Source organism: Musca autumnalis, unplaced genomic scaffold, assembly GCF_047663935.1.
Source record: "Musca autumnalis isolate F117 unplaced genomic scaffold, ASM4766393v1 scaffold_4, whole genome shotgun sequence".
In the NCBI taxonomy this organism is placed as follows: domain Eukaryota; kingdom Metazoa; phylum Arthropoda; class Insecta; order Diptera; family Muscidae; genus Musca; species Musca autumnalis.
This window is the reverse complement of record NW_027411977.1, coordinates 31,867,010-31,893,844: the sequence shown is the minus strand read 5'-3', so window position 1 is coordinate 31,893,844 and position 26,835 is coordinate 31,867,010. Positions and strand designations below refer to the sequence as shown.

At 39.2% G+C, this 26,835-nt stretch overlaps 1 protein-coding gene across 2 annotated transcripts; it reads right to left on the bottom strand.

Annotated features, from left to right (window-relative positions):
• Positions 1-1,259: 1,259 nt before the first annotated feature.
• On the bottom strand, positions 1,260-26,835 carry wit (kinase protein wishful thinking). 2 transcript variants are annotated; one of them, XM_073984723.1, is made up of 6 exons: positions 26,473-26,835; positions 10,375-10,572; positions 10,040-10,300; positions 4,255-4,412; positions 3,789-4,191; positions 1,260-3,730 (listed from the first exon to the last, which is right to left on the bottom strand). In XM_073984723.1, the coding sequence occupies exons 2-6, from the start codon at positions 10,442-10,444 to the stop codon at positions 1,626-1,628; spliced, it is 2,997 nt and encodes a 998-aa protein (XP_073840824.1). In that variant the 5' UTR covers positions 10,445-10,572; positions 26,473-26,835; the 3' UTR covers positions 1,260-1,625. The 2 variants fall into 2 exon arrangements, with proteins under 2 accessions (XP_073840824.1, XP_073840825.1); XM_073984724.1 differs by having other exon boundaries at positions 25,814-26,815.

Here is a 26,835-nt window from a genome sequence, read left to right as displayed (position 1 = left end):
GTTTTGCCTTAGTTATTAACGCTACAATCTGGGTGGCAGTAAACTACAAGGGTGCCACCAATTGAGAGGGTTACCCTCTTGGCCACATTCACCCTCGTTGGGTGCTCTGTAAACTGTTGGTAGAATTTTAACTCACTTTTTTCATCTGGTATATAGATACCACTGAATTCCGCTGCTATAATACTCTAGTCTTTACTCACTGTAGACAGGTTTCTGATTGTAGATCACAGTTTTCAAGAACCAGCTACACATTTACCTAGGTGATCGATCCATTTGTTCCTACGGTGTTGCTTGATGATGTTATTGATCTTTGCTGTGAGGATCAGGATACGTCGATCCCGTATAGTTTGTTGCAGTTGATCCCTTGGACCGCTAAGCAAGCTGATGTCGATGAAAAGTTTGGCCAGGATATGGAATTATCCCAGCTGGTACCACAATTAATTTCACTTTTACATTTCTCTGGTTTCTACTCCTGTTTGCTTCTAATTGTGGACCCTAGTTGTCATGAACCAACTTCACATAGCATTATGACGGTTCTTCTTTTATCGTGTGTGCAGACTCTCCTGGGTAACTTAAAAGCAGATTGCTTACATTTATTTAAGAATTGAATAAATGTGAACTACTGTACATTTTTTATCTGACGTTTATATGATACGGTAATGCAGTGTTATGCACGCTCACTTTACTCTCTGAAGGTCCGAGGTTCGATTCCTAGCCAGACAACAACATCATGTTTTTAAAATGACAAAATTAATGTAGGGGGAAATCACCGAGGGTTTCAGCTAAGAAGCGCACTTACTTAAAAAATAATACAAAAATAAAAATAATAAAAATACCAAAAATAAAATATTTTTTCAATTTTAAGAACTATTGCGGGAATGACTTCCAGTCGTGTCGCTGAAGTGACTTCCAGGAAGAGACGCCGGCGTGGTTCAGGGTGACTTCCTCGACAAAAGATTGCGGCAGGGATGATAGTGGGGATGGTTTACAAGTATGAACTATATAATGTTGTAGTTTTCTGCGCATAGTTCAAGAAGGCTTAAATAACCATCTACTGTTAAGTACTAACGTTTGCATGCCACACTGGCAGCACATTGCTTACAACAGAGCAGCCTATCGCTCGAATTAAGCTTCCTTTATCTTTTTTTTTATTCTAAGCATGTATATCCCAGCAAACCAAAATTGGGATGTCCGGAATCTCTGCTCAATTTCAGATAACATCATTCCAAATTTCTTGCGTCAGGGAGAATTTTGTCAAATTTCTTTTCGTATTCTGTTGAGTTTCGATTTCGGACCGGTTTGTTTACTGGGTATGTGTATCAGGATGGGTGTCGGTGTGTAAGGGGAGTCAAAGTGCGTTTAATGAAATGGTATATTCGAATGCCTATGTGATGAGTATTTGTTTTTTATGGTTATTTGAATAACAAAAAATAAATTAAATATACAATAATACGATTTACTACTACAATCTACAAATGATTATGATTTAATGATCTCTCCTGTTGTGTGTATATGTTAGTCACAGACATACATACATTACATGAAATGGAAATAGAACAAAGGAATACCTATCTGAAATCTCAATAGTTCTGCTTCTATAGTTCAAGAAGCAGAACTTCTTCATGCTAAAGTACATTAAGCAGCGATGAATCCATCATGCGATCATCGTAAAGACTTAACGTTTTCGAAGCCCGTATTTTGCGTACAGATGGCGGTACATCGCCAGGTGTTTTAACTCTTTGACTAGGATCTCGCAAACGTTCATTACTGCCGCGGGCATTAAACACTTCACGAAACACTTCCAAGCTACGTTGTCGCCGAAACTGTGGCTCAGAAACCGAATGATTTCGCAAAATCACAGCATCATTTAGGGCCTTCAGTTCCGCCTCATGGAGATTATTGTTGGAGCTATTTAACGATTTAACTAAATTCGATGACTTAGAACGTGAAACATTGTGGGCAGGTGTTGACTTCCGTATGTCCAGACTTTTGAGGCGATATTCAATATTGTCATTACTGGCAGCAGCGGCATCATCATTGGTATCCGGCTCCTCAGCAATTGTGGTAATGTGATTTTGATTTTGTGGTGTCAGCTTAAATCCACCATTTGTTTGGCTAACCGGACTTAAATCCAAATTATTGGGTCTTTTATTAACCGCATAACCATTTTGTTGTGGTGGCTCCGTACGCTCGGATATTATCGCAGATGAATTGCTTTTTGCACAATTAACTTTTTCCCGGTCAATAAAACTTATCACCACCGGCTTGCTGTGATGGTGATTGTGATTTTTCTCCACCAAATTTGATTTCTCATCTCCATTTAGTTGGCGAAATGCATCCAGCCGGGCTATGTCAGCCTTACGGAATAGTTTCTTTTGTATGAGGGCCCGTACCCCATGCCATCCTTTGAGTTTGCGATCAGTATTTTGTTGTTTTGGAAACCCTTGGCCCATATGAGGGGCATTCCCATTGGCATGTGTAGAATTATCTTCATGTTCCAATGAGGGGAATTTTTTGGAACTCCTGGCAGATATTAATTCCTCCACCGAAACGTCATCATCCAAACAGGAAAAGTTATTATCCTCACTTGTGGGTGTTTGGAAGCTGTGTTTCTTGCTACGCTGTATCAGCTGTTGGGGACAATTCATAGACGTGGGCGCCAGATTCCGTTCCTGACAAGGGTTACGTCCTTGATATGGCTGTAATTGTTGTTGTGGCTGAATCAAGTGATTCTTCTCCGTTGTAGAGGGTCTCTGCAAATGGTTTTCACAATTATTGATCTCATTCAAATAGGGTAGATTTTTCTTATTTGGCGGCGGATTCAATACCGTATTTGTTTCCGCCATCATTTTATCGACATTTGTGGGAGATCTGGGCTTTTGGTTATTCTGACTTGTTTCCGTAGACTCGACATGGCCATTACATAGATTGTTGGTACTTAGCAAAGGTGTGCTGGGTAATAAATGGGTGTTGAGACGCATACCAATACTGGCTGCCTCATGCATGCGCTCTTCGGCACACAACGAGGTAAGGCGAGCTTCGGCATCATGATCCCAACAATCTTCACAGGTGTCACGTATAAGCTTTACAGCTGGACCTCCACCCCAACCAGCGGGGAATAGGGGGCGAGCTTTGTGCCTTACTACCAACGATTGCATTTGGTCGAATGAGGGATGGGAGCCCACTTCCAATTCATAGGGTGCCTTGTATGGAGGTGTTGGTTGTCCCGTTGGATAGAAATCGGAACAACGGGTGGCAACTTCCCACAACACCAGGCCCAAGGCATAGACATCCATTTGTTTCAATGACGTTTCACAGTCACGTAAATTTACAGCACCCTCCAACAGTTCTGGGGCCATATATCGTAAAGTTCCCACTTCATTGATGCTCTTGGTCTCGGCCTCGGCAATTTCTCCCTTGTACTCATAACGTGGGCCAAACACCTTTAGGGCAAAACCAAAATCAGCTATGCAACAGGTGAGATCGGATTTAACCAAAATATTGCGGGTATTCAAATCACGATGGGCAATACAGGGTTTATGTTCTTCGCCTCTACGCAGCTCGGTGTGCAAATGGGAAAGGCCACGGGTAATACTTTTCACCATGCCACAAAAAGTTTCGAAATTCAGCGTATTCGGAATCAACCAATCCTGTAAACAACCCATTGGGGCCAATGATAACACCAAGTGGTATTCCACCTTACCCTCTAAAGTGTGGCGTTCATCATAACCTAAAAACATTGCAAAATTATTAAACCAATTAATGGACCTATGTAACTTATAGCCTACCAAAATATGTCAGCAATGCCGGACAATCCATCAGAGGCAACGAATAAATGTTCCTTTCATTTATAAAATACTGTTGATGAGCTTCGGGAAATATTTTCACGGCCACCTCTTGATCGTGCAGCAATCCCTTCATAACAGTTCCATACTTTCCCTTATCCAACATACAAATTAAATTTAAATTGTCAACATTTCGCAGGTTGGAACTGTAACCTGGCCCCGAGGGTGCCAATGGTGCTTCTTCTGGTACTGATTTTTCCCTCACATTGCGACAATAGATAAAGCCGGAGACTGTTGTTATAACCATGATTAATGCCAACATGCCAAGCCATATGACCGATTTGGACCAATATAATTTTTCATGCGATTCTGGGGGATTACTGTCGGCGTAATTGTTTTTGGAAAGCTAAGAAAATGAGAAAAATTGTTAAAATAAACTGCTTGGAAGTTTTGTGTATAGTTTACTTACCTCCAAGAATGAAGGTTCCACCACAGCCACATTACGATTACAGGCATTACCGGAACAACAGCAATAGTACAAGGAGTTGTTGCGTGAGGTTGGTGATGAGCTCACACATTCTGCATGATTGCAGGTTCCATTTCCCTCAGTACTATCCTTCCAGCAACCTGAAATGAGAAAAAGAAAATTGTATTTAATCTGTTGCGATTTTGCAATGGGTGAAGTATGAACCTTCTACTACCCTGGGGGTACTTGACTCTTAATTTATTTAAGAAAATAATTATGAATGCATACGACTGATATTAAAACAAGTTAAAAGTCGTTAAGTTCGGCCGATCCGAACTTTTTATACCCTCCACCATAAAATATTCTTAATTAAAATGGAACAATTATTTTCCTTTCCAGTCCTAAATTTTCGGTGCAACAAATTTTCAACCACGTATACGCCAAATGCCTAAATTATCTAATCTAAAAATTGTGTTCAACCAAGGAAAGGTACCATCTATGGGGCTATATCAAAATGTGGACCTATCCTGACAATTTTTGTCACGAAATAATGTAGCTAAGACCCTCAAATACCGAAAATGGGGAGGTATCGTTCTATGGGGGTTATACCCAAACATGGGCCTATGTTGACAATTTTTAGTGAAGAAGAATCGTGACCAGTGAGAACCTCAAATGTCAAATTACAGCTACTTCGGATAAAAAAGTAGGTAAAACCCTTAAAAAATCGGGAGGTACTGTTATATGTGGGCCACATCTTAACATGGACTTATGTTCACAATTTTTGGTAAGGAAGTGTTGTGACCCCTAAGAACCTCAAATGGCAAATTACAGCTAGTTCGAATAAAAATAGTAGCTAAAACCATCAAAATATCGTAAATCGGGAGGTAACAGCTATACGTAAACATGCACCTATGTTGACAATTTTTGTTGAGGAAGTGCAGTGAACCCTAAGAACCGTAAATGTCAAATTACAGCTATTTCGGTAAAAAATTGTAACTAAAATGTTTAAAATACCGAAAATCCGGAGGTACCATTATATGGGGGCTATATCAAAAAAATGGGCCGATGTAGCCCTTCTTCGAACATGGCCTGTCTATGGGAAAAATATAATCGGGTGCCAATATCTAGCCTTCTATCTCGATTTTTGCGTAGTGATTACCACAGACGGACAGGCCTAGATCTACTTCGAAATTTAACCTGATCAAGAATATATATACTTTATAGGGTCGCAAATGATTATTTCAATGCGTTACAAACGGAAAAACAAACTTAATATACCCTCCATACAATGGGTATACCCTCAGCCTTTAGGCTAAAGAGGGTATTTACACTTTGATACGACCAAAAATGTGCCTCATCGAAATAATAGTTTTAGACCCCAAGCATGTTTGTACGATATCCGTTTCAGACAATTTTGAGTAGATCTAGCAATGTCCGTCCGTCTGTCTGTCTGTCCGTCTGTCTGTCTAGCTGGCTGGTGCGCACGATAACTCTAGAACGGATCAATCGATTCGGTTCAAATTGTGGGTATCGAAATATTTTGTCCAGATTTGATTTAAGTTCGAAGATGGGTCATATAGGTCCATTCCTTCAGGTACCTCCCTCACGAATGTTCAAAAATTGTCGCAAACTCTCGAATGGAGTAACCGAATTGAACCAAACTTTGCATATGGTAATACTACCTCTAGGCATACTTCAGGTTCGAATATGGATTATATCGGTTCACTCCTTTAGGTACCTCCCACATAAAATTTGAAATAAGTGCAGTTTGGTGACACCTCACGAATCGTTATGAAATTTTTTGTAACATGATGTTCGTGCGTTCCCCGTTACGTCATTGTATTTTTTTTTTTTCGAGGGCAAGTCCATAGTTCCCGAGATAATGGCGCATAACCTCAAAAAACGCTGCACTATGTTGCGAGTTCAAATAAACGGTGGCCAAATATAAAAGGAGTTGGCGTTGTCAAATGAATTTTGGTATAAATACTTATAGTTCACTGACAATGTCAAGACTCAATCGGTCCACTCCTTCGGGAACTTCCAACACAACATTTCGGTAAAGTTCAGTTTACGGCCTGTTCAAGAATCGCTTTGATTTTTGTTGTTGCAACTTGGATCCACTGCCCCCCATATAACGGTATAATCTTCGTCAGGGCCATGTCCATACTTCCTGAGAAAATAGCCTGAAAGGTACAAAAAAGACCTATGACACCGTGTGTAGTGGTTGGAACGCAAGATAACTCTCGAACGGACCTGCCTATTCGGTCCACAATTTGGTCTTTGTAATATTTTGTGCAAACATAGTTTAAGTTCGAAGATAAGTCATATCGTTTCACTCCTCCAGGTACCTCCCCCACAAAAGTTCAAAAATGTGTCCGATTTGGTCCATACTTTACACATGCTAAAATATCTACCAGATATATGTAGATCAGGTTCGAATATGGACTGTATTTGTCCACCCCTTCGGGTACCTTCCACACAAAATTTTGGATAAATTCACTTTAAGACCTGCTCTCGAATCACTTTGATTTTTGTTGAAGCAACTTGCAGCTGTCTCAATATCGGCAGTAAAAGTTTTTTCAGAAGCAAGTCCATACTTCTTGAGAAAAGAGCCCGAAAGTTGTAAAAACCTTTATGGCAACATATGTAGTGCCTGGAAAGCTCGAACCGAATATATTACCGAATATAGCTATATTATGTTTTTCGCAGGCTAGTGTGATAAAAAAAGCCCCATCTATCGATATCCCCGCAAATTTTCGAGCTTTAATCCTATCCATACTTTTGTTGGTGCATACGGCCAACATTTTGAAAACCCCCCTAAATACATAAGTTTTTTTTTTGGAAAAAGGATTTCAATCCACACAGGCTGAGGGTATATCTCTGTGGGCAAAGCCGACTGATAATTTTTTACTTGTTTTAAAGGTAAAATAGACCAACGTTGGGCGCCAAAATATTTGTAGAAATACTATGTAAGTTCGTTCGTGTATTACTTTAATTATCACGTTCTGGTTCCTCTGTATCCAGATTCAAAAATGCCTGCAACCTGGACTGGTTGCGTCCATAAAGCATTAGGGGACAGGTGAGTAGGGTTAGCTGGGTAGTTAAAGAAATGCATCGTGTCGCGTGGTCCCAATCCACATACCAGGAATGTGTTGGGTATCGAATTGAGGCGTCAGCATCGTCCGAATCTTAACTGGTCATGAGGAGGCACCCTGTTGCAGTTCTCGGGGGAGCAGGAGTGAATATTCTTACACTGCGCTAAAATTTGTATAGAGGTGGGCGATTGTCGTGTTCGTGGCACTAGAATGCACGACAAAACAACAAATACGCACATAAACAACAACACCACTTTAGCGACCACAAAGTACTAAACCCTTTAGCGTTGCTTGGTCGTGTTTTCTAGTGCCGCGAAACACGACAATCGCCCACCTCTACACGTTGGCGCCGGATAACTTACCACAGACCGGTCAATTGATTTGAAAGATATCAACAAGGTTACTTAGTCACCACCCCAATTGATGCCGGCCGTCTTCCTATTTCTGATTTTATCGCAAATAGCTGTGACGACATAAACATGCTATCGAACGTTACACATAATATTCTGGGGTATTGCTTGATCGGAATCAGTACACCATCGACCAATATCTTTAGTGGAAGGCTCATTTCAGCCGTCCAAGTGGTGGAAAGTGTGAAATTTAACCTATTACATATGTCTTAGACGATAGGACCCGCCGTTCAATCATTATCATACATTTCGATCTCTATGCCGTCTGGAGGATGTGGAGTCTCAGAAAGGTAGAGTTTAAAGAGTTCCTGAGATATCACCCCGCCTTGGGGAACTCCCTGTTTCACTCCATGGGTTTTGGAATTATTTTTTTCTGAATTCCACAAACCACTGTCGTCCGCACATATAGTTGTTTTTTCAATGTTTCAAACACGGCTATGTCCTCGAACAGCTGGTCATGGTTGAAGGTATCGAAGGCCTTCGATAGGTCAAGTGCCACCATGACTGTTCGGTCGTACGACCTGTTCTGGGTCTACTGATATGTGTGGATATGGCTGACACTACTATTGTAGTCCTATGCATTTTTCGGAATCCATGTTGATGTTGGGCAACTGGAAAACAACTTCTCATAGTGTCAGGATTAGTGCTTCTAGGATCTTTGCTACTGGCGACAGAAGGGAATTAGGCATATACAATTCACCTCTGCTGGCATCCTTGCCAGGCTTTAGTAGCGAAATATGGGCGGCTAACGATAAATTGAGGTCACTTTTTAAATACTTAACCCCGGGTCCATCCAGCTGCTTAAGCATTACCATTGCGATTCCGTGGGGGCTTTCTGTAATTTCGCGTTTTGGATGACGTCTACAACATCGTCCATCGTACATTGTGGTGGTACATCCGCGACTGAGAGTGCTCTTCTTATACGGCGTAGCACACTCCTCTTCGCCCCATCACTCTCGGTGTGCTCTATAAACTGCCGGTTAAAATAACACGCGCACTTTTTCGATCAATTACTGTCACACCGTTAAAAATAACAGCCGTTCCATCGTTCTTCTTTACCGGACACGAGAGTGATTTAAACGTTCTTACTTAAGCCTGTGCCAATGTTGCATTGATTCAGCTGGTCTAGCCACATTTTCCGCTTATGTTCACCTACTAGCCTGTTGACTTCAAGAGTAAGTTCTCCAACTCTTTGGGTTTCAGGGTTCGTACGACGCTTAACTAATACCCCCAGACATTCCATGTATGGATCACTAGAGTTCAGCTTAAGCGAGATAGGTTTGTACTGGACAGACTGGTGTATTAGAAAGGCTTCAGTGAAACGTAGTAACCATCGCAACTTTACAAGCTACCTGTGGCGGTGAGCTTTGTTTCTTGGATCGCGGCGACTATGATGTTTCTCCGACTCCTAAAAACCACAATTTTCCTGACCTTATTGCGGAGACCGTTGCAAATGAATTGAATGATGCATATCCGGGTCGCTGAACAACAACTTGTGTTAGGTGCTGAATTTGTTGTTGTTGTTGTTGGGGGAGTCTGCGGGGGCGTCTCGATTTCCGACGACAAGGAGGCGTCGCACGACGAAGTTGGAGACACACTGATAGATGTTCTGGAGCTGCAAGCTGAAACATAACTATCCCAGTAATCCTGGGTGCAACTAAGGCCAGAGCACTCTCGGAAGTGCACACTTCCATTACTTCCATTACATCACACCGTTGTTGACATGTGGTGGATGCGGATCTGGCAAACGGAACAGCTCCATACAGATACGAGATTAAGCTCTACCTCGCCACAGACCTAAAAAAAACTCGGAGCAGGCATTCCGGGATAAATTGCCACTCCCATGGTGAAAAAATACACGAACACAAACACATAATTGTTGAGGTGGCGGCCCCTGGTCGAAGTTTTCTCCGAGTCAATCCGGTGCTTAGTACTCGCCTCAATGGGATCGGTCGGCAACTAGGATTGCCATATCTCTTGAAGTGTATTCAAATCGCCCCGGGACAATTTTGTTATCCCCTTGGAGCAAATGCTGTTAACGGGCGGAATGTACACATTGATGATCTCGATATCGATATCTCCATAGCATTTTTTTCTTTAGTGTTTGAATTGCTATTGTCGACGATTCCGTGTTCCTTTCCATCAAATTATCAGCATTCTCTTTCATGCATTTACCCTTGGATTATATTTTTTAATATTTTCTTTCGCTAGAGATGTCAAGATACTCACAAATAACTAGTCGGAAATATCATGTTGCACGAAACACAATTTGGTCGCACTTACCCTGTTTTTCAATTTTCGAACCATTTGCTGTTTTGCGCCATAGCGAAAAACAGAAGGTGAATTCTGGTGGACAAACGCGCAAATGTATTGTATCATCTGGGGTCTTTTCCACTTCTTCGTTTACTTTATTGTATTCCTTCGAGGTGAGACCACCACTATCAAATTGTGGTGGTTCTATATACGATTCATCCGAATCGTCATCTTCTTCGTGCAATATTCGATCATCTTCTAAATAGCTCATACAGCTAAATGGTTTGGGAGCTGTAATCAGAATTTCGATTTTTTATTATTAAAAAAATAAATTCCTGAATAAATATATCACAATTTATAGTTACCCGCTCGACATAGCGTTGAGATGATTATCAAAACTAGAACAATTGTGTGTATGTTTCGGCGCCGTAACATTGTTGGTGTTTATTAGATAATGCTGACAAGATACACACTGCGAACGAAATTCTTGATGATTGTAGTTTCAGTGCTCCAGATGTATGGAATCACTTAGTTCGCACGATCAGTTGTAGGGAAAGGCATTGCTGAAAAGAGGAAGAAAAAAGAAGGGTTAAAAAATGAAAATGGATTTAAAATTATGATTTATTTCCAAGAGTTTGAAAGGCTTTAGGCATTATTTTGCTTTTGAAAAAAATCTTATTTTTGTAACGAAACATTTGCGCATCCTCGAGTGTAATGCAATAATTTTCTAGAACGAAATCATAAAAATGTCCCAAATAAGAAGGTACAGTACCATGGGCAGAATATGGAAGAAAGTGTCAAGGTAAATCAGCCTAGAAATTGCACAACTGTCCCGAAAATTTAGCTAAAAACCTTAAAATGCCGAAAATCGGGAGGTATCGTTCTATGGGGCTATACCAAAACATTGGCCTATCTTGACGATTTTTGGTAGAGATATTTTTTGAACTCAGGGAACCTCAAATTTGAAAATACAGATAGTTCGGTCCAAAAATGTTGCTAAAATCCTCAAAATACCGAAAATCGGAAGATATCGTTATATGGGGGCTATACCAAAACAAGGACCTATGTTGACAATTTTTGGTGGAGATGTTTTGTGACCAGTGGGAACCTCAAATGTTCAATTACAGATAGATCGGACCAAAAATGTGGCTAAAATCCTCAAAATAGCGAAAATCGGGAGGTATCGTTATATGGAGGCTCTACCAAAACATGGACCTATGTTGACAATTTTTGGTGGAAATGTTTTTTGACCACTGGGAACCTCAAAAAAATTTTGTTGGAGATGTTTTATGGCCACTGGGAACCTCAAATCTTGAATTACAGGTAGTTCGGTCCAACAATTTAGATAAAATCCGCAAAATACTGAAAATCGGGAGTTATCGTTATATGGGGGCTATGCCAAAACATGAACCTATGTTGACGATTTTTTGTAGCGATATTTTGTGACCACTGGGAACCTCAAATGTTAAATTACAAGTAGGGCGATCCAAAAATTTAGCTAAAATCCGCAAAATACAGAAAATCGGAAGGTAGCGTTATATGTGGTCTATACCAAAAGTTGGGCCGATATAGCCCATCTTCGAACTTGACATATCTATGGAAAAAAAAACTCAAAAATATACCTCAATTTTTGCGGACGCTATAGTGATTACAACAGACGGACGAACGGACATGGCTATATCGACTCAGAATTTTATCCAGGTCAATGGTCGCAAATGATTATTTCAATGCTTTACAAACGGAAAAGTAAACTTAATATACCCTTCATAATATTATGGAGAGTACAAAAATGTACTTTTGGTATTTAATTTCCTGTCTTTCGCAAGAACACATTATTTTATTGATCTACGATAACCCTTCTGATCTTCTATTCGAAAGAGCTTCCTGGTCTTCATTCTTCAGAAATCATTTTTCTTCTATAAAAATATATCTTTAAAGCCTTCTATAAAAGAATACAATAATTTTAAGAACTTTAAATGTAACCCTTTCAATATTTTTATTGCACCCGTTCGTTCATCTAAGTTCGCCTGATATTCGAATGGTTGTTGGTTCTTTTGTTTGCATTAGAAGTCGTCTGGTTGTTGTTGTCGATTTGTTTTGCTTAGAATGACGCGACACGACGCGTAATTGTGCCTCTGAACTGATAAGGCATGTCTTGCCTTTGGATCGTGATAAGAATAAACAGTACCAACATTGCGTTCAGCCAGTCATTCATTCGTCTACTCTGCCACTTTTCCCAATTGCAATTTTTCAATTTATTTTTTTTAGTTTTCGTTCGACTGACCGACACTAACAACTACCATGTCCATATGTTGTTGATTATTAGACATTAGAAAAACAGAAAAAAAACAAAAAATAAATAAATAATCTTAATGCCTTGTTTAGAATGGAGAACAAGTGCTGGAGCCACCACAACAAACCGCGCCACAACATCACCACCTAATAATAGAGGCATCTTGCCCGATCAGTTTGTCAATCGGTCAGATACATTCATAGGCCAGTAGCTGCCATATAAAAAATGTTTATTTATTCATAAGATTTGTTTCAAAATGTTGTTAAGTTAGCTCTAAGAGATATTTTTAAGAGAGTAATTGTATGAGTATGTAAATTAGTACATATTGAAATTCAATAATTGAATACTTCAAATATTAGGGTGGTGGTGGGTGGTGCAATGTTTTTGCTTCTTTATGCTTCTCTCAGACATAGATTAGGTTCAAATATAGGTTACATCGTACTGTGGTCCCAAACTGCGACAAAAATCGAAAAATCGATATCAAAAAACTTCAATGACAATTCAGCAAACTATCTCTAAACATAGCATTTTTTATATTCCAACAATGATTTTTTAATTTATAACGGTACTTAAGAAAGCAAAACAGACGAAGTTCACATTTACGTATGATATCTTTAAGGCTTTAAAAACGTGAAAGAAGTAAGAATTTAAAAGATATATTATTTTTTTTTTTGAAAGTAACAAATTGTTCGCATAAAATGTGCTGGAAATTAAATTTTTTTAAAATACTTTTTTGTGGATTTTTTCCAAGTCCTCAAAATTTAAGTGTTGAAGAGTGTGTTTTTTGTGTGTTTTAATTGTTTGTTTTGGTTTTTTCGTTCAAGTTTTAGACATACTTAAATCTCAATCTTAAATCAAATTCGAAAATGTACTATATTGGTTAACTACCTCGGATACCTCATTTACAAAAATTAAAAAAAAATTTGAGCGCCGTTCGAGGATTGTTTTGAAATATTGACCGTGATTGTGGTTCTGATTACGATTTTTTTTCGTCAGGAAGTCCCTTCTTCCTGGCATAGTTTCTCAAATACTATAAAAAATTACCAACTAAATTGGCTATTTGACAAGCAAAGAATTACGGTCGAACCTCGATTATCCGCATTTTTTTTTAATTTTACACCGACTAACTGGGAAAATCTTTATGATCCGGGATTATAACACAACAACATAGTATCAAAAGTAATCAATATAAACAAATAACCAAATAACCATTCTCCAATATAAATATATCTTTGAGAATGCCCCCCCTTTTTGTGTAACCTTATCGCCTCTTCCACAACATTTCTCTTAACTAATAAGAGTAATGTCCGCAATTCCCAACCAGAGATGGAAAGTATTAAAATGTTGCAAAAAATATTTTTATTTCTACGTATGTTTGCGCATGTTAAAGTTTGTCAAGTAAATCTTTTCGAAAAGAAAAAAAATTTAAATTTTCGTATTGTTTGATACAATGTGTGTGTTCGTTTCTCAAAATTTGTACGAATTGTTACTGGAAGTTGTTCGGAAGTATTTTTTATTTAATTAATTCTCTTTCGAGTTAAGCTTTCATGACCTAAGAGATACATTGAACAAGTAAAAAGGTATCAGTCGGCTTTGCCGACAGAGATATACCCTCAGCCTGTGCAAATTGAAACAGTTTTTTTCACAAAAAACTTATGTATTTAGGGGGTTTCAAAATGTTGGTCTCGTATGAACCGACAAAAATATTGATTAGGATTAAAGTTCAAAAATTTTGCTGAAAAAGTACTTAAAGGAATGGACCGACACAGACCATGCGGGTGCCATAGGGGGTTTTTACACCCTTCGGGCTGTTTTCTCAAGAAGTATGGACTTGCCCCTGAAACAACTTTTACCATCGTAATTGAGGCGGCGAATGTAAGTTGCTTCAATAAAAATCAAAGAGATTCAATAGCAGGTCTTAAAGTGAACTTATCCAAAATTTTGTGTGGGAGGTAAGGGATGGAGTGGACAAATATAGTCCATATTCGAACCTGATCTATATCTGGTAGATATTATGAGAATGTGTAAAGTAGGGACCAAATCGGTCACTCCCATCAAGAGTTATCGTGCACACAATTTTTCTGAATATTTTTGAACTTTTGTGGGGTAGGTACCTGAAGGAGTGGACCGATATGGTTTATCTACGAACTTAAACTAAGTTTGGAAACAATATTACGAAGGCCAAATTTTGGCCGGAATCGGCATATCCGTTCGAGAATTATCTTGCGCTTCCACCCATAAACATGGTGTCATAGGGTTTGTTTTTCAACTTTCAGGCTATTTTGTCAGGAAGTAGGAAACTTGTACCTTCGTATAGGGGACAGTGAATACAAGATGGTACAACAAAAACCAAGGCGATTAGAGTGCAGGTCCTAAACTGAACTTTTCCGAAATTTTGTGTGGGAGGTACTCGAAGGAGTTTACCGATTGAGTACATATTCGAACCTCATCTAAGTCTGGTAGAAATTTCATAATGTGCAAAGTATGGACCAAATCGTTTACTCCCTTCAAGAGTTATACGCACAAATTTTTCGAACATTTTCGAACTTCTGTGGGGTAGGTACCGGAAGGAGTGGACCGATATAATCCATCTTTGAACTTGAACTAAGTTTGGACAAAATATTACGAAAGCCAAATTTTGGACCGAATCGGCAGATCCGTTCGAGAGTTATCTTGCGCTCCAACCACTACACACGGTGTCATAGGGTTTTTTGTAACTTTCAGGCTATTTTCTCAGGAAGTATGGACTTGCCCCTAATGAAACTTACAGCGTCGTATAGAGGACAGCAAATACAACTTGCGTAAACAAAAATCAAAGCGATTCGAGACCAGTAGGCCTATTCTGTAACTTTTTAACAACTTTACTCATTGTTTATTTTACAACAATTTCATTTGTTTGTTTTGTTTTTGTTACAATAACAAAAGAAATTTAAACAATATCGATAGTTGTTAAAAGTTACAGAATAGGCCTACAGGTCCTAAACTGAACTTTTCCGAAATTTTGTGTGGGAGCTACCCGAAGAAGTGGACCGATTGAGTCCATATTGGAACCTCATCGAAGTTTGGTTGAAATTACACGATGTGCAAAGTATGGACCAAATCGGTTATTCCCTACAAGAGTTATCGTGCGCACAAGTTTTGCGACAATTTTTAAACATTTGTGGGGCAGGTACTTGAAGGAGTGGACCTATATGGCCCATCTTCGAACTTAAATCGAATCTGGACCAAATATTTCGATACCCAAAATTTGAACCGAATCGATTGATCCGTTCGAGAGTTATCGTGCGCACCAGCCAGCCAGACAGACGGACGGACATTGCTAGATCTACTCAAAATTGTCTGAAACGGATATCGTAAAAACATACTTGGGATCTAAAACCATTATTTCGATGAGGCACATTTTTGGTCGTATCAAAGTGTAAATACCCTCTTTAGCCTAAAGGCTGAGGGTATAAAAAGCGAAAGCTTCTGGAGTTGTTAAATATTATAGCTACAAATTTCTTTTGGTCAGAGACTCATAATGAAATTTGATTTGGAACATTTCTTCTTTTGGCACAACCCCCAAAAAGTGAGGCATTTTAGGAGATTTTGGCTCAGTATGAAATTTTACTTAAGAGTCTAAAAGTGTAACAAATAATTTCTGCCTATAATATCTAATTTTGTAACGTCATTTTCTTAACAAAGTATTTTACCCAGATATCTAGTTTGTTTAAGGACTTACAATGAAATTTTGAGAAGAATATTTCTTTTTTTAACGCCTTTCGTCTAGAACTAAATTTCATGTTACTTTCATGCATCAACTCGAAAAACAAAACAAATTTATTCAAAAAATATTTGGGTGTTTTGTTGGCAAATTGATGTATATATTTTCTTGATATATATTGCAAATACATATTTCATTTATTCGGCGACTTATATTGAAATTTTATGGAGATTATTTTTGTCTTTGACGTGTTCTATCTAGAATGAAGTTTCGTGGGACAAAACTTAATAAACTCAGATAAAGTACAACGTGATTTTACTTTTGGCAGGTTCCTGGCGTTTAGGTACGATTTAGAGTTTTGGTGTATTCGGGGACCTATAGTAAAATTATATGACAAATAATAAAATGTAGAATGTTTTGATTTGATACGATCACATTTTAAAGGAGTTGTTAAACGTGTTTGAAAAAAGGGACCAAAAAGACCCCTTTAGTGGGTTAAGGTTTTTCATAAAAAGATACCCCGTATTTTTGTCAGTAATATTGCCAAATACACTTTATACCTAAAATGCAAGGATTCCGAGGAATCTGATGTCGAATATTTCAAAACCTGTAGAAATGGGCGAAGCTTGTCACGCCTATTTGGGTTACTTCCCGACGTAAAATTTCAAAACACCTATACACGTGTCTTCTTTTCTTCGGTCCTCTTTCATAATCTGGCCGAATTCTCTTGTAATTATTTTTTGTGTTGTACAGTGTTATTATAAAAGTTAGAGGCAAATCACTGAAAGCGCTTCTGAAATAAGCGTATGGTAGCGTATAACTACCATACCATAAATAAAATAATTTTTATAAATCATACGCCGGTGCGGATATACATAATTCCAGAATTTCATAATTATGTACATATGTATATGACGATAAAATAACAAATAAAGGATGAACAATGTTCAAAAATGCTTTTGCGATGTACTAGAGAGTTCTTAATTAATGTCTCGGCTACAATTTTTTGTCTTAGTATTATATCGAAAATCTCAATGGTTTGGCTGTTATATGCCAAAATATCCAAACAACGTGACAAAAGTCTGATACAAAACTTCAACTTAAAATCGGGAGGTTCGATTGTCACCGTAGACATACATGGTCTTTTTTGCTCAGTACAATCCCAGAAATTAGAAACCCGAAGCACCCCTTAAGATGTTCAAATCGCCCTTACCTAGTGCACATACTTATTTCTTGTGAGATTATATTCCCGCCACTTCTTTCGAAAACATTTAAAACAAACTGTATTTACATCAATTCTTTCTTTCTACGTTACAAAGATTTTTTTTTAAGATTTTACTAGTTTGTTTAAATTTCCATCTTTGCTACCACCCAATGTGTTGTTCCCCTCCCTCTTTTTTCGTGGTCTTGCTCTTTAACGTCTGAGAGTGCTCCCAATTTTTTGGAAATATCTCTTTGGCCAATTCTCTTTCGCTAACTTTCATTAGCTCCCCACAAAAATTCCGTCGACTCTTAACAATGCGACTATGGCGCCACATAATTATTGCAGTTTTTGTTGTTTTGTTTCGTGTGTGATTTCGTTGTTGTTGGATTTTGTTTTTTTTTTTTTGCACAACGTGTTTGTTGTTTGTGTCTGAATTTGAAATACTTGTCTGTGTGTTTGGTTGTTTTTCGATGTTTATTTTTTGTATGTCTCATTATTCGATTTGTGTGGAGCCTTGACTAGGGAAGAAGATCTGAACCGGTGATGGCGGTGTAAGCGGTTAGGTAAATAGGCGTCGGGATGGTCGTGTTTGGTGTGGTGCGTGGTGGTGGCAAGTCAATCTACTGTGGCTCGCAAAATTCGATTTTGCAAAGGTATTTAAAGAAATGTATACGTACACTTAGTGAAAACCAAATGGAACTCGGCACTACATAATTTTATAAGGGAAACTATTGAAAATAAGTAGACAAACATTTATACTGACTCCATAATATGGGATCTGTGTTTTAGAGCCGAGTCCGAATTGCGTGCTGAAGACACCACTTTTAGAAAAGTGTTCGTGGCAGAAATACTCAGAAAACGATGTACTATGTACAAAGTTTGGACTAAATCGGTAACTTCCTTCTAGATTTAGTGTGGCTACCCGAAGGAGTGGACCGATATGGCCCATCTTCGAACTTTATCTAAATTGGGACAAAATATGTATGTGCGTATTTCACCATGGTAGTTGCAACATCGGGATATGTATATTGCAATTACATCCATGGAATGATCATGGTGAAATACACACAATGCATTCTCCGAGCTCTTTTGGTCAGTGCCGGTATAGAGAATAATCCCAGGCCATCAATCTGTTCCGTTTGCCAGATCCGTATCCAACTCATGTCAACATCGGTGCGATGTAATGGGTGTAGGAGGCTGATCTGGTCTTGGCCTCCTCTAGGACTACTGAGATACTTGTAATATTGCCGTTCCAGAACATTTCTAAGCAGCCTACTATGAAAAAACGAAAGAAAAGAAAAACAAAACCCTCAAAAGTTGACGACCCCCGCAAACGTTTTAAGGACAATGATCTGCGAATCTGCACCTGGAATGTTCGCACTCTTTATAGAGAAGGTGCAGTTTACGCATTGGCAGATGTACTTGAAAAGTACAAGGCCGACATTACAGCCATACAGGAAATACGACGGAATGGGAAAGACGTCACAACAACACCTAAAGGTGACGCACTGTATTATAGCTGCCGTGACACAAAGCATGAGTTTGTTTGCGAATTTGTAGTTGGTCGGAATAAAAGCAAAATTCTTCAACATCAGCTTTATTTGCGCCCACTGAATACAAGGACGAACTGACCAAAGATATATTTTATGAACGCTTAGAAGAAACATATGTATGACCGTTGTCCTCCCCATGACATTAAAATTATTCTAGGCGATTTTAATGCCAAAATTGGAAAGCAAAAAAATATCTTTGGCCCAAGAGTCGGAAAATTCAGTCTCCACAGCGAAACATCTGACAATGGTATGAGACTGATAGACTTCGCAGCGGCAAAAAACATGGTAGTTAGCAGCACCAGATTTCAACATCTCGACGCCCACAAGGGCACATGGCTGTCTCCAGATCAGAAAACAAGAAATCAAATTGATCAAGTTGTAATAGATGGAAGACATTCATCGAGCGTGTTGGATGTGCGTTCGTTCCGAGGAGCAAACATAGACCCGGACCACTATCTTGTTGCAGCAAAGGTACGCACCCGGTTAAACGTAGCAAACAAAGTACGAACAGAAACAACACGAAAGTTAGACATCGGTAAGCTGCAATCACAACAGATAGCTACAGCATATTCCACTCAACTGGCCCAATTGCTTAATCAAAGCACTCCTCATCCCGATAACAAATCAGCGCAATAGCAAAGTATTGCCCACTCCATGCAAACAGCCGTAAAATCCATACTTGGATACCAGAGACCTCCACCAAGGAATCCATGGTATGATCAGAAGTGTTGTGCTACCGAATTTAAAAATGCGGCATATAGAGCTACTTTACAATCAGTAGCAACGCGTAGCGCACGAGAGAGATATCGGGAGAAAAGGAGGGAGGAGAAACGTCTTTTCCGCAGGAAAAAGAGGGAGATAGAAAAGCGGGAGTGTGAAAAAATCGAAATGTACAAGAACCAGAATGAAGTCCGAAAATTCTACCAATGAGTCAAGCATCAAAGTGATGGCTTTGGTACAGGCACATCCTCCTGTAGAGACCAGCAAGGTAATTTGGTAACTGATACAGATAGTGTGCTCAGGATATGGAAAGAACATTTTGCAAAACTGTTGGTATCCAATAGCAGCGAAGACGACGAAGATACCACAGACCCAATCCCAGAAGATGGTATTGAATGCATACCGCCCAGCCAAGATGAGGTAAAGACTGCAATAAATCGGCTGAAGAATAATAAGGCAGCAGGAGCCGATGGCTTACCAGCCGAGCTGTTCAAAACCGGAGGCGACACGCTGATAAGGTGTATTCATCAGCTAGTTAGCACCATCTGGCAGGAAGAACGAGTACCCGACGATTGGTATCTGAGTATCCTGTGTCCCGCACACAAGGAGATAAGACTGTATGCTCCAACTATAGGGGCATAAGTCTTCTCCCTATCGCCTACAATATCAATGTCAGGGATATTGTGCGAACGACTAAAGGCCATGGTCAACGAAATAATTGGACCATACCAATTCGGCTTTAGACCTGGCAAATCCACCATTGACCAGATATTTACCATGCGGCAAATCCTGGAGAAGACCCAAGAGACGCAGATCGACATCTACCACCTTTTTGTCGATTATAAAGCAGCCTTCGACAGCCCGCAGCGTCCAAAGGTATACCAAGACATGTCCGGCTTTGTAAAATGACTTTTACTTACACGAGATCCTCAGTTAAAATAGGAAAGAACCTCTCCGGAGAGTTTTGTACCAAAAGAGGTTTCAGACAAGGAGACAGCCTTTCGTGTGATCTTTTCAACATCATGCTAGAAAAGGTTATACGAGAGGCAAACGTCAAAAGAAGTGACACAATCTACATGGGACGAACACTAAAATAAATAACCGATACCTTTATGAAGGTCGAAGGAGAATCTGCTAAAGTGGGTCTGGCGGTAAACGGTGAGAAGACCAAGTTGTCGACGCGCAATGCGTCCATTGAGCACGGACCAACTCTGGAAGTTGGTCCCTATAATTTTGAGGTAGTAAAAGACTTTGTCTACCTCGCCACCTTCGTAAACACAACAAACGACATCCGTTGTGAAATAAAAAGAAGAATTGTATTGGTCAACAGATGCTACTTTGGTTTAAGTAAACAGTTTAAAAACAAAGCCACATCTCGTAAAACAAAAATAACGCTCTACAAAACACTGATACTACCCGTGCTGATGTATGGCTCCGAAGCCTGGGTACTTGCGCAAGCAGACATGGCAGTGCTTAATGTGTTTGAGAGAAAAATTCTTTGAAAGATCTACGGGCCAATCTTCGTTGACGGTGAATATCGACGTCGCATGAACCACGAGCTCTATCTGCTATACAACGACATCAATATAGTTAAACGTATCGGGATGCAGTGATTGCGTTGGCTAGGTCATATCATTAGAATGGACGAAGATGAACCCCCTAAAAAGGCGTATAAATACGAACCAAGCAGAATTGGCAGGTCAAGGAATAGATGGCGCAAACAAGTGGATGAAGAGATGAAAAGGCGCGGTATTCCAGAGTGCGAAGCAACAAATAGAGAGAATTGGAGATCTTTTCTTAGTTCGGCCTATGGAACAAATGTTCTGTAATGGGCTAGCTAAGTAAGTAAGAACATTTCTAAGCGTGTCTAAAATGTCACCGTTGGAATACAAGACACCCCCTAGTCTCACCAACAACAACAAGAGCAACATCTTACAACACATGCAGTTGTTCAGCGCCCGGGAAATCCATCTTTCATGTAATTCAATTGGAACGGTCTCCGCAACAAAATCAACGAAATTGTAGACTTTAAGTCAAAGAAACACCACAAAGTTGACATGGTTAAAACGTTTTGCGGAAGGCTCGTACAAGAAGCGAAGAAGAAGCACTTGCCTTGTTTGGGCAGCAGCTAAGTGTGGGACTTCCGAGATAGATTTGCTTAATGTGTATATACCGCCGTTATATGCCTGATATTAGCTCGGTTTTGGACTTCAATATTTATCACAATGCCACATCTCACCAGACATGACCATTGTGTGGCACCTGGTCTGATTAATGACGTGTCCTGGCAACCCGTCATTTCCTCTAGCTAAGACCACCGCGCTATCATCGTCTCCGTTAACAGACCACCCAACTTCTCTTGCAGCCGTAATTTTCTGAAGCATGGAAAAGCTGATTGGCAAGGTTTCAGAGTAATTTTCAATCACCGCTTTAGAGAGCTGCACATTTTTTCAGATCATCGGGTAGCTGAGAGAATTTTTCGGTACTTCATCACAGCTGCAGCCACTCGCTACATACCTGTTGCTCTAAAACCCAAAATTAGATCAAATTTCTCAGAGCGTGATGAGTTTTGACGTACGAACCCCGAAGACCAATAAGCTAGTAGGCAAACATAAGCGGAAAATGTGCCCAGACCACCAACATTGTTACAGGATTAAGTAAATTGTGGGAAACTGTGAAATCGTTCTCGAATCCGGGAGCGAAGGATGACAGAAAGGCTGTTACTTTCGATGGCGTGACAGTGGCAGAAAGGAACACCTTGAGATTAAGATGGCGAAGATGAGTGTACTACGAAACGGGAAATCATCCAAAGCGTTGGGCCAACAAGGAATTTCAATGGCAACGCTTAAGCAACTGAATGAACCTGGAAATTTGACAGGTTGGTCTCGCTACTGAACCCAGGCAATAATGCCAGCAGAGGCGAATAATACCATCGATTTTCCTCCTGTCTCCAAATGCGAGGAAGGCACTGGCCGACAGCACTTGGGGTGCTGACAAAGAAAGATTGTGGAGATGTTACAAAGCATTAGGCCTCATGACACCAGTAGGCCACGTTCATGAGTAGACGAAGATTTTTACCGATAATAGAAGTCCAAAGGTACGAACGAGAACCTCTAGATCAACGAGCCTAGTTGCCAAGCTTGAGTACTCGAGGATCTGTGATTTGAAGCTGTGATTGGTAAATTCTCTGAACCCTTGTCAATCATCTATCCTATGCTTCAGAAAAGCACGTAGTTTAGAGGTTATGAAGTCGCATGTTATATTTACGGAGGCGATGATAGGAAGTTTTTCTGAGCCAAGAGAAATGACGGGATGCCAGGATACGTCATTTATCTGATCTGTAGCGCGATTTCCCAACACATTTTTGGAGTGATCGACAAAAATCGGTAAAATTTCATTAATCGAGCTTAATGACCTAAGGAGATACGCTATGCGACGATCGTTTCGTTAGCTGGTTAGGCTAACATCCGCAGGCTTATTAGATGTTGTTGTTGCTAGACAATTTGGAGCCCCTATTTATACATCCAAGATTGCAAATTTGCATTTGTGAATTTCAAATTGAAGCTTTTTATTTCCAAAGACGACTCATTTGTCCCCCTTCTATTCCAGAAATCAATTTTTATACCCTCAGCATTTATGCTAACGAGGGTATATACACTTTCATACGGGCAAAATGTGCCTCATCGAAATAATGGTTTTAGACCCCAAGTATGTTTGGACGAAATGTGTTTCAGACAATTTGGAGTGGATTGAGCAATGTCCGTCCGTCTGTCTGTCTGGCTGGCTGGAGCGCACGATAACTCTCGAACGTATCAATCGATTCGATCCAAAATTTGGCTTTCGTAATATTTTGTTCGAAGATGGGTTATATCGGTCCACTACTTCCGGTACCTCCCCCAAAAAAGTTAGAAAATGTTCGGAAAATTTGTACGTACGATAACTCTTGAAGGGAGTAACCGATTTGGTCCATACTTTGTTGTAAGTTCGAAGATGGGTTATATCGGTCCACTCCTTCCGGTACCTCCCCTACAAAGGTTCGAAAATGTTCGGAAAATTTTTACGTACGATAACTCTTGAAGGGAGTAACCGATTTGGTCCATACTTTGCCCATCGTGAAATGTGTACCAGACTTAAATAAGGTTTCAATATGGACTCAATCGGCCCACTCCTTCGGGTACCTCCCACACAAAATTTCGGAAATGTTCAGTTTAGGGCCATCTCTCGAATCGCTTTGAGTTTTTCTTTAGCAACTTGTATACAAATAAAATGATAAAATAGCCTGAAAGTTGCAAAAAACCCCTATCATACCGTCTGAGGTGGTTGCAGCGCAAGATAACTCTCGAAAGGGTCTGCCGATTCGGTCCAAAATTTGGCCTAAGTAATATTTTGTCCAAACATCGAAGATAAGCCATATCGGTCCACCCCTTCAGGTGCCTTCCCCACAAAAGTTCAAAAATGTTCGGTAAATTGTTCGTACGGTAACTCTTGAAGGGAGTGGCCGAATTGGTCCATACTTTACACATCCTAATATATCTACCAGATATGGATGAGGTCAAATATGGAATATTTGTCCACTCCATCCTGTACCTATCACACAAAATTTCGGATAAGTTCACTTTAAGACCTGATATGGAATCACTTTGATTTTTGTTGAGGCAACTTGCATTCGCTGCCTCAATTGCGATGGCAAACATTTTTTCAGGGGCAAGTCCATACTTCTTGAGCAAACAGCCCGAAGGTTGTAAAAACCCCCTATGGATCCTTTCTTTTTAGTATCTCCTCCGCAAAACTTTTGATCTTTAATCCTAATCAAAATTTTTGTCGGTTCAAACGTCCAAAATTTTTAACTAACCTAACACGTGCGCTTTTGCCAAAAAATTGTTTCAATATACACACCTGAGGGTATATCTCTGTCGGCAAAGCCGACTGATACTTTTTTACTTGTTCAATATTACATTCATATTACAGGCAATGGCTTTTTTCCATCGTAGACTGCACAGAAAAATATTTTAGCCATTTGATAAAAAAATTCAAAGATTCAATCAAAAATGTATCGATACCGGCGATAAAAAAATTTTCATATTGCCAAAATACGATAAAATGATTTGATCACAAAGTAAAAATACCACTGATAAAATATTTCACATATTGACAAAAATATTTATCAAAATATTCCACATTGTGCTTGGAAAAAAATAATTTCTTGATGAATACAATTGTATGAAAAATCGATAAATATTTTAGTCAATATGTGAAATATTTTATCAGTTGTATTTTTACTTTGTGATCAAATCATTTTATAGTATTTTGGCAATATGACAATTTTTTTATCGCCGTATTTTTTTTTTCTTTGTGTATATGTCTTTCACATCGAAAGGTTTTAAGTGGATTGTGGTTCAGAATGCTGAATGCGTCAGCAACATTCTTTGTTAGTTGGCGACGACCCAGGTTCGAATCCATGTATGGGTTATTAGAGTCAAGCTCAAGCGAGATAGGTCTGTACTGGACAGACTGGTGTATTAGAAAGTCGAGACTCCCTCCTCCGTCTTTTGTGCAGGGGTGTCTCGTATTCCGACGACGACGAAGATGGACACACGCTGCGAGATTTTCTGGAGCAGCAAACAGCAACATGACTCCTGTCGCCTTAATCCTGGTTGCGACCAGAGCCAGAGCAACCTCGGAAATGCACCCATGCCATACATTCATTACATCTCTCAGCTACTTGCACCGATACTTGTTGTATGCGAATCTGGCAAACGCAACCGATCCATGGCCCGAGTTGAGTTGAACATGCTCTAAGTTGAGTTGAACATGCTCTAAAATTTTAAAATAATTATATTTCGATGAATAATACGATACGATTAATAGCAAGTCAACATGTCAACTTTTATTTAAAATTTTCATTCATGTTTTGGCGTTTTAATTTTACCGATTTTTGTCGGTGACTGAAAAATGATTTAGAAAATCGCATTACCGACCTGTATTTAAAGATTTAAAACCCTTCCGAGGGAATTGTGTGGTCTTGATGAAGACGTTTTCAATGTTTCGGAAAGAAACTTCATAAGAAAAGTGCAATTTTTAAAAATCTTTACCCCGGTAATTCCCGTGAGCTACTGTGTGAATAAAAAACTACAGATACCAAACCAGCTACTTTGGCGTTGTTGTTTGTTTTTTCGTCATGTTTAGCAATTTTGTGAAATTTAGTTTTGGAGTGCAATTTTCATTATTCTTTTTTTGTGCTCAGGTCCAAAATAAACTATTTTTGTGCTTTTGTTCAGAATGTCAGTCACATTATGGTCATCAAATAAACGCATTTTGATATATATCTTGCCTTCCGTTTGTTTGTTTTTTCTTTGCTTCTTTCATTATTTTATGACGACAGGCAGTTAAACTGTGTAGAGTAGAAAAATGTTAGCGTGTTAACGACTCTTTAAAGGCTTTTAGGGATGTTTTTCGTTCCCTTTGTTGCCGTTGCGACGACAAGTATTGCCTTGAGCCCTCAATGACTGAGTGTTTACACCAAGTGTGCGGTGCGTCAGGACTTGAAATGCTTTCCTAGCTTGTTTGTCGCAGCAACAGAAAGAGGTTCTTTCTTGGTGGGTGGTGTTGTGGAGATGGGGGTTGTGCGTCGACGACGACTGCTGATGAGGACACAGAGGTTATAACAATGGTGGTGGATTTCCTGCTTTGCTTTGGTGTTTTAGAAAATGTTCTGCTCTGTTCTGGTTCTCTCTACCTCTTAGACATTTTTGTACAACAAAAAGTTCCCTTTGAAGCAATGAAGTTCAACAACGCAAGGCATTGATTTTTTCAGGCAAACAGGAAGAAAGAAAATGCGATAATCCTTTGAAATTTTCTTCCTGGTTTTGTAATTTTTCATTTAGGAAATATTATAATTTTTTTGTTACGCATCATTTAAGAACACATTACTCCACTTTGCATTGATTTTTTTATCACATTTCATATTTTTTTCATTTTCAACTTTATTACCTTTATGAAAATTTCACTTATTCCTTTGCAAATTTTCTAAATTGTATTTATTTTAATGATAATATTTCTTTAATTCACACAACCTTCACTTATATCAAATATATTTTCTTTTATTTTCTATTTATTCAAAATATTCCCGTTTAAAAAAACTATATTTTTTCTTTTCAGATGTTTTTTCCTTCTTAAATAAAAAGTATAAATCGTTTAGTTGTTTTTTGCTGGCTTTGCTGTAGTAACCAGCCGACCGGCGCCAGTTTCTCTGCTTCGATTTCAGTTTTGTTGTGGCGGACTTGTCGTATTCGCGTCGCGTTGTTGCGTTTCCATTTAAAGCTCAATTGTTTCTGTGCAAAGTATCTCAAATGC

Bases quoted from the DNA above. Each gene is read 5' to 3' on its own strand.
- wit (XM_073984723.1), bottom strand. From the start codon at position 10,444: ATGTTACGGCGCCGAAACATACACACAATTGTTCTAGTTTTGATAATC. The intron at 10,301-10,374 runs GTAACTATAAAT...TTCTGATTACAG, and splicing joins CTCAACGCTATGTCGAGCGG to CTCCCAAACCATTTAGCTGT. The intron at 4,192-4,254 runs GTAAGTAAACTA...TCATTTTCTTAG, and splicing joins TGGAACCTTCATTCTTGGAG to CTTTCCAAAAACAATTACGC.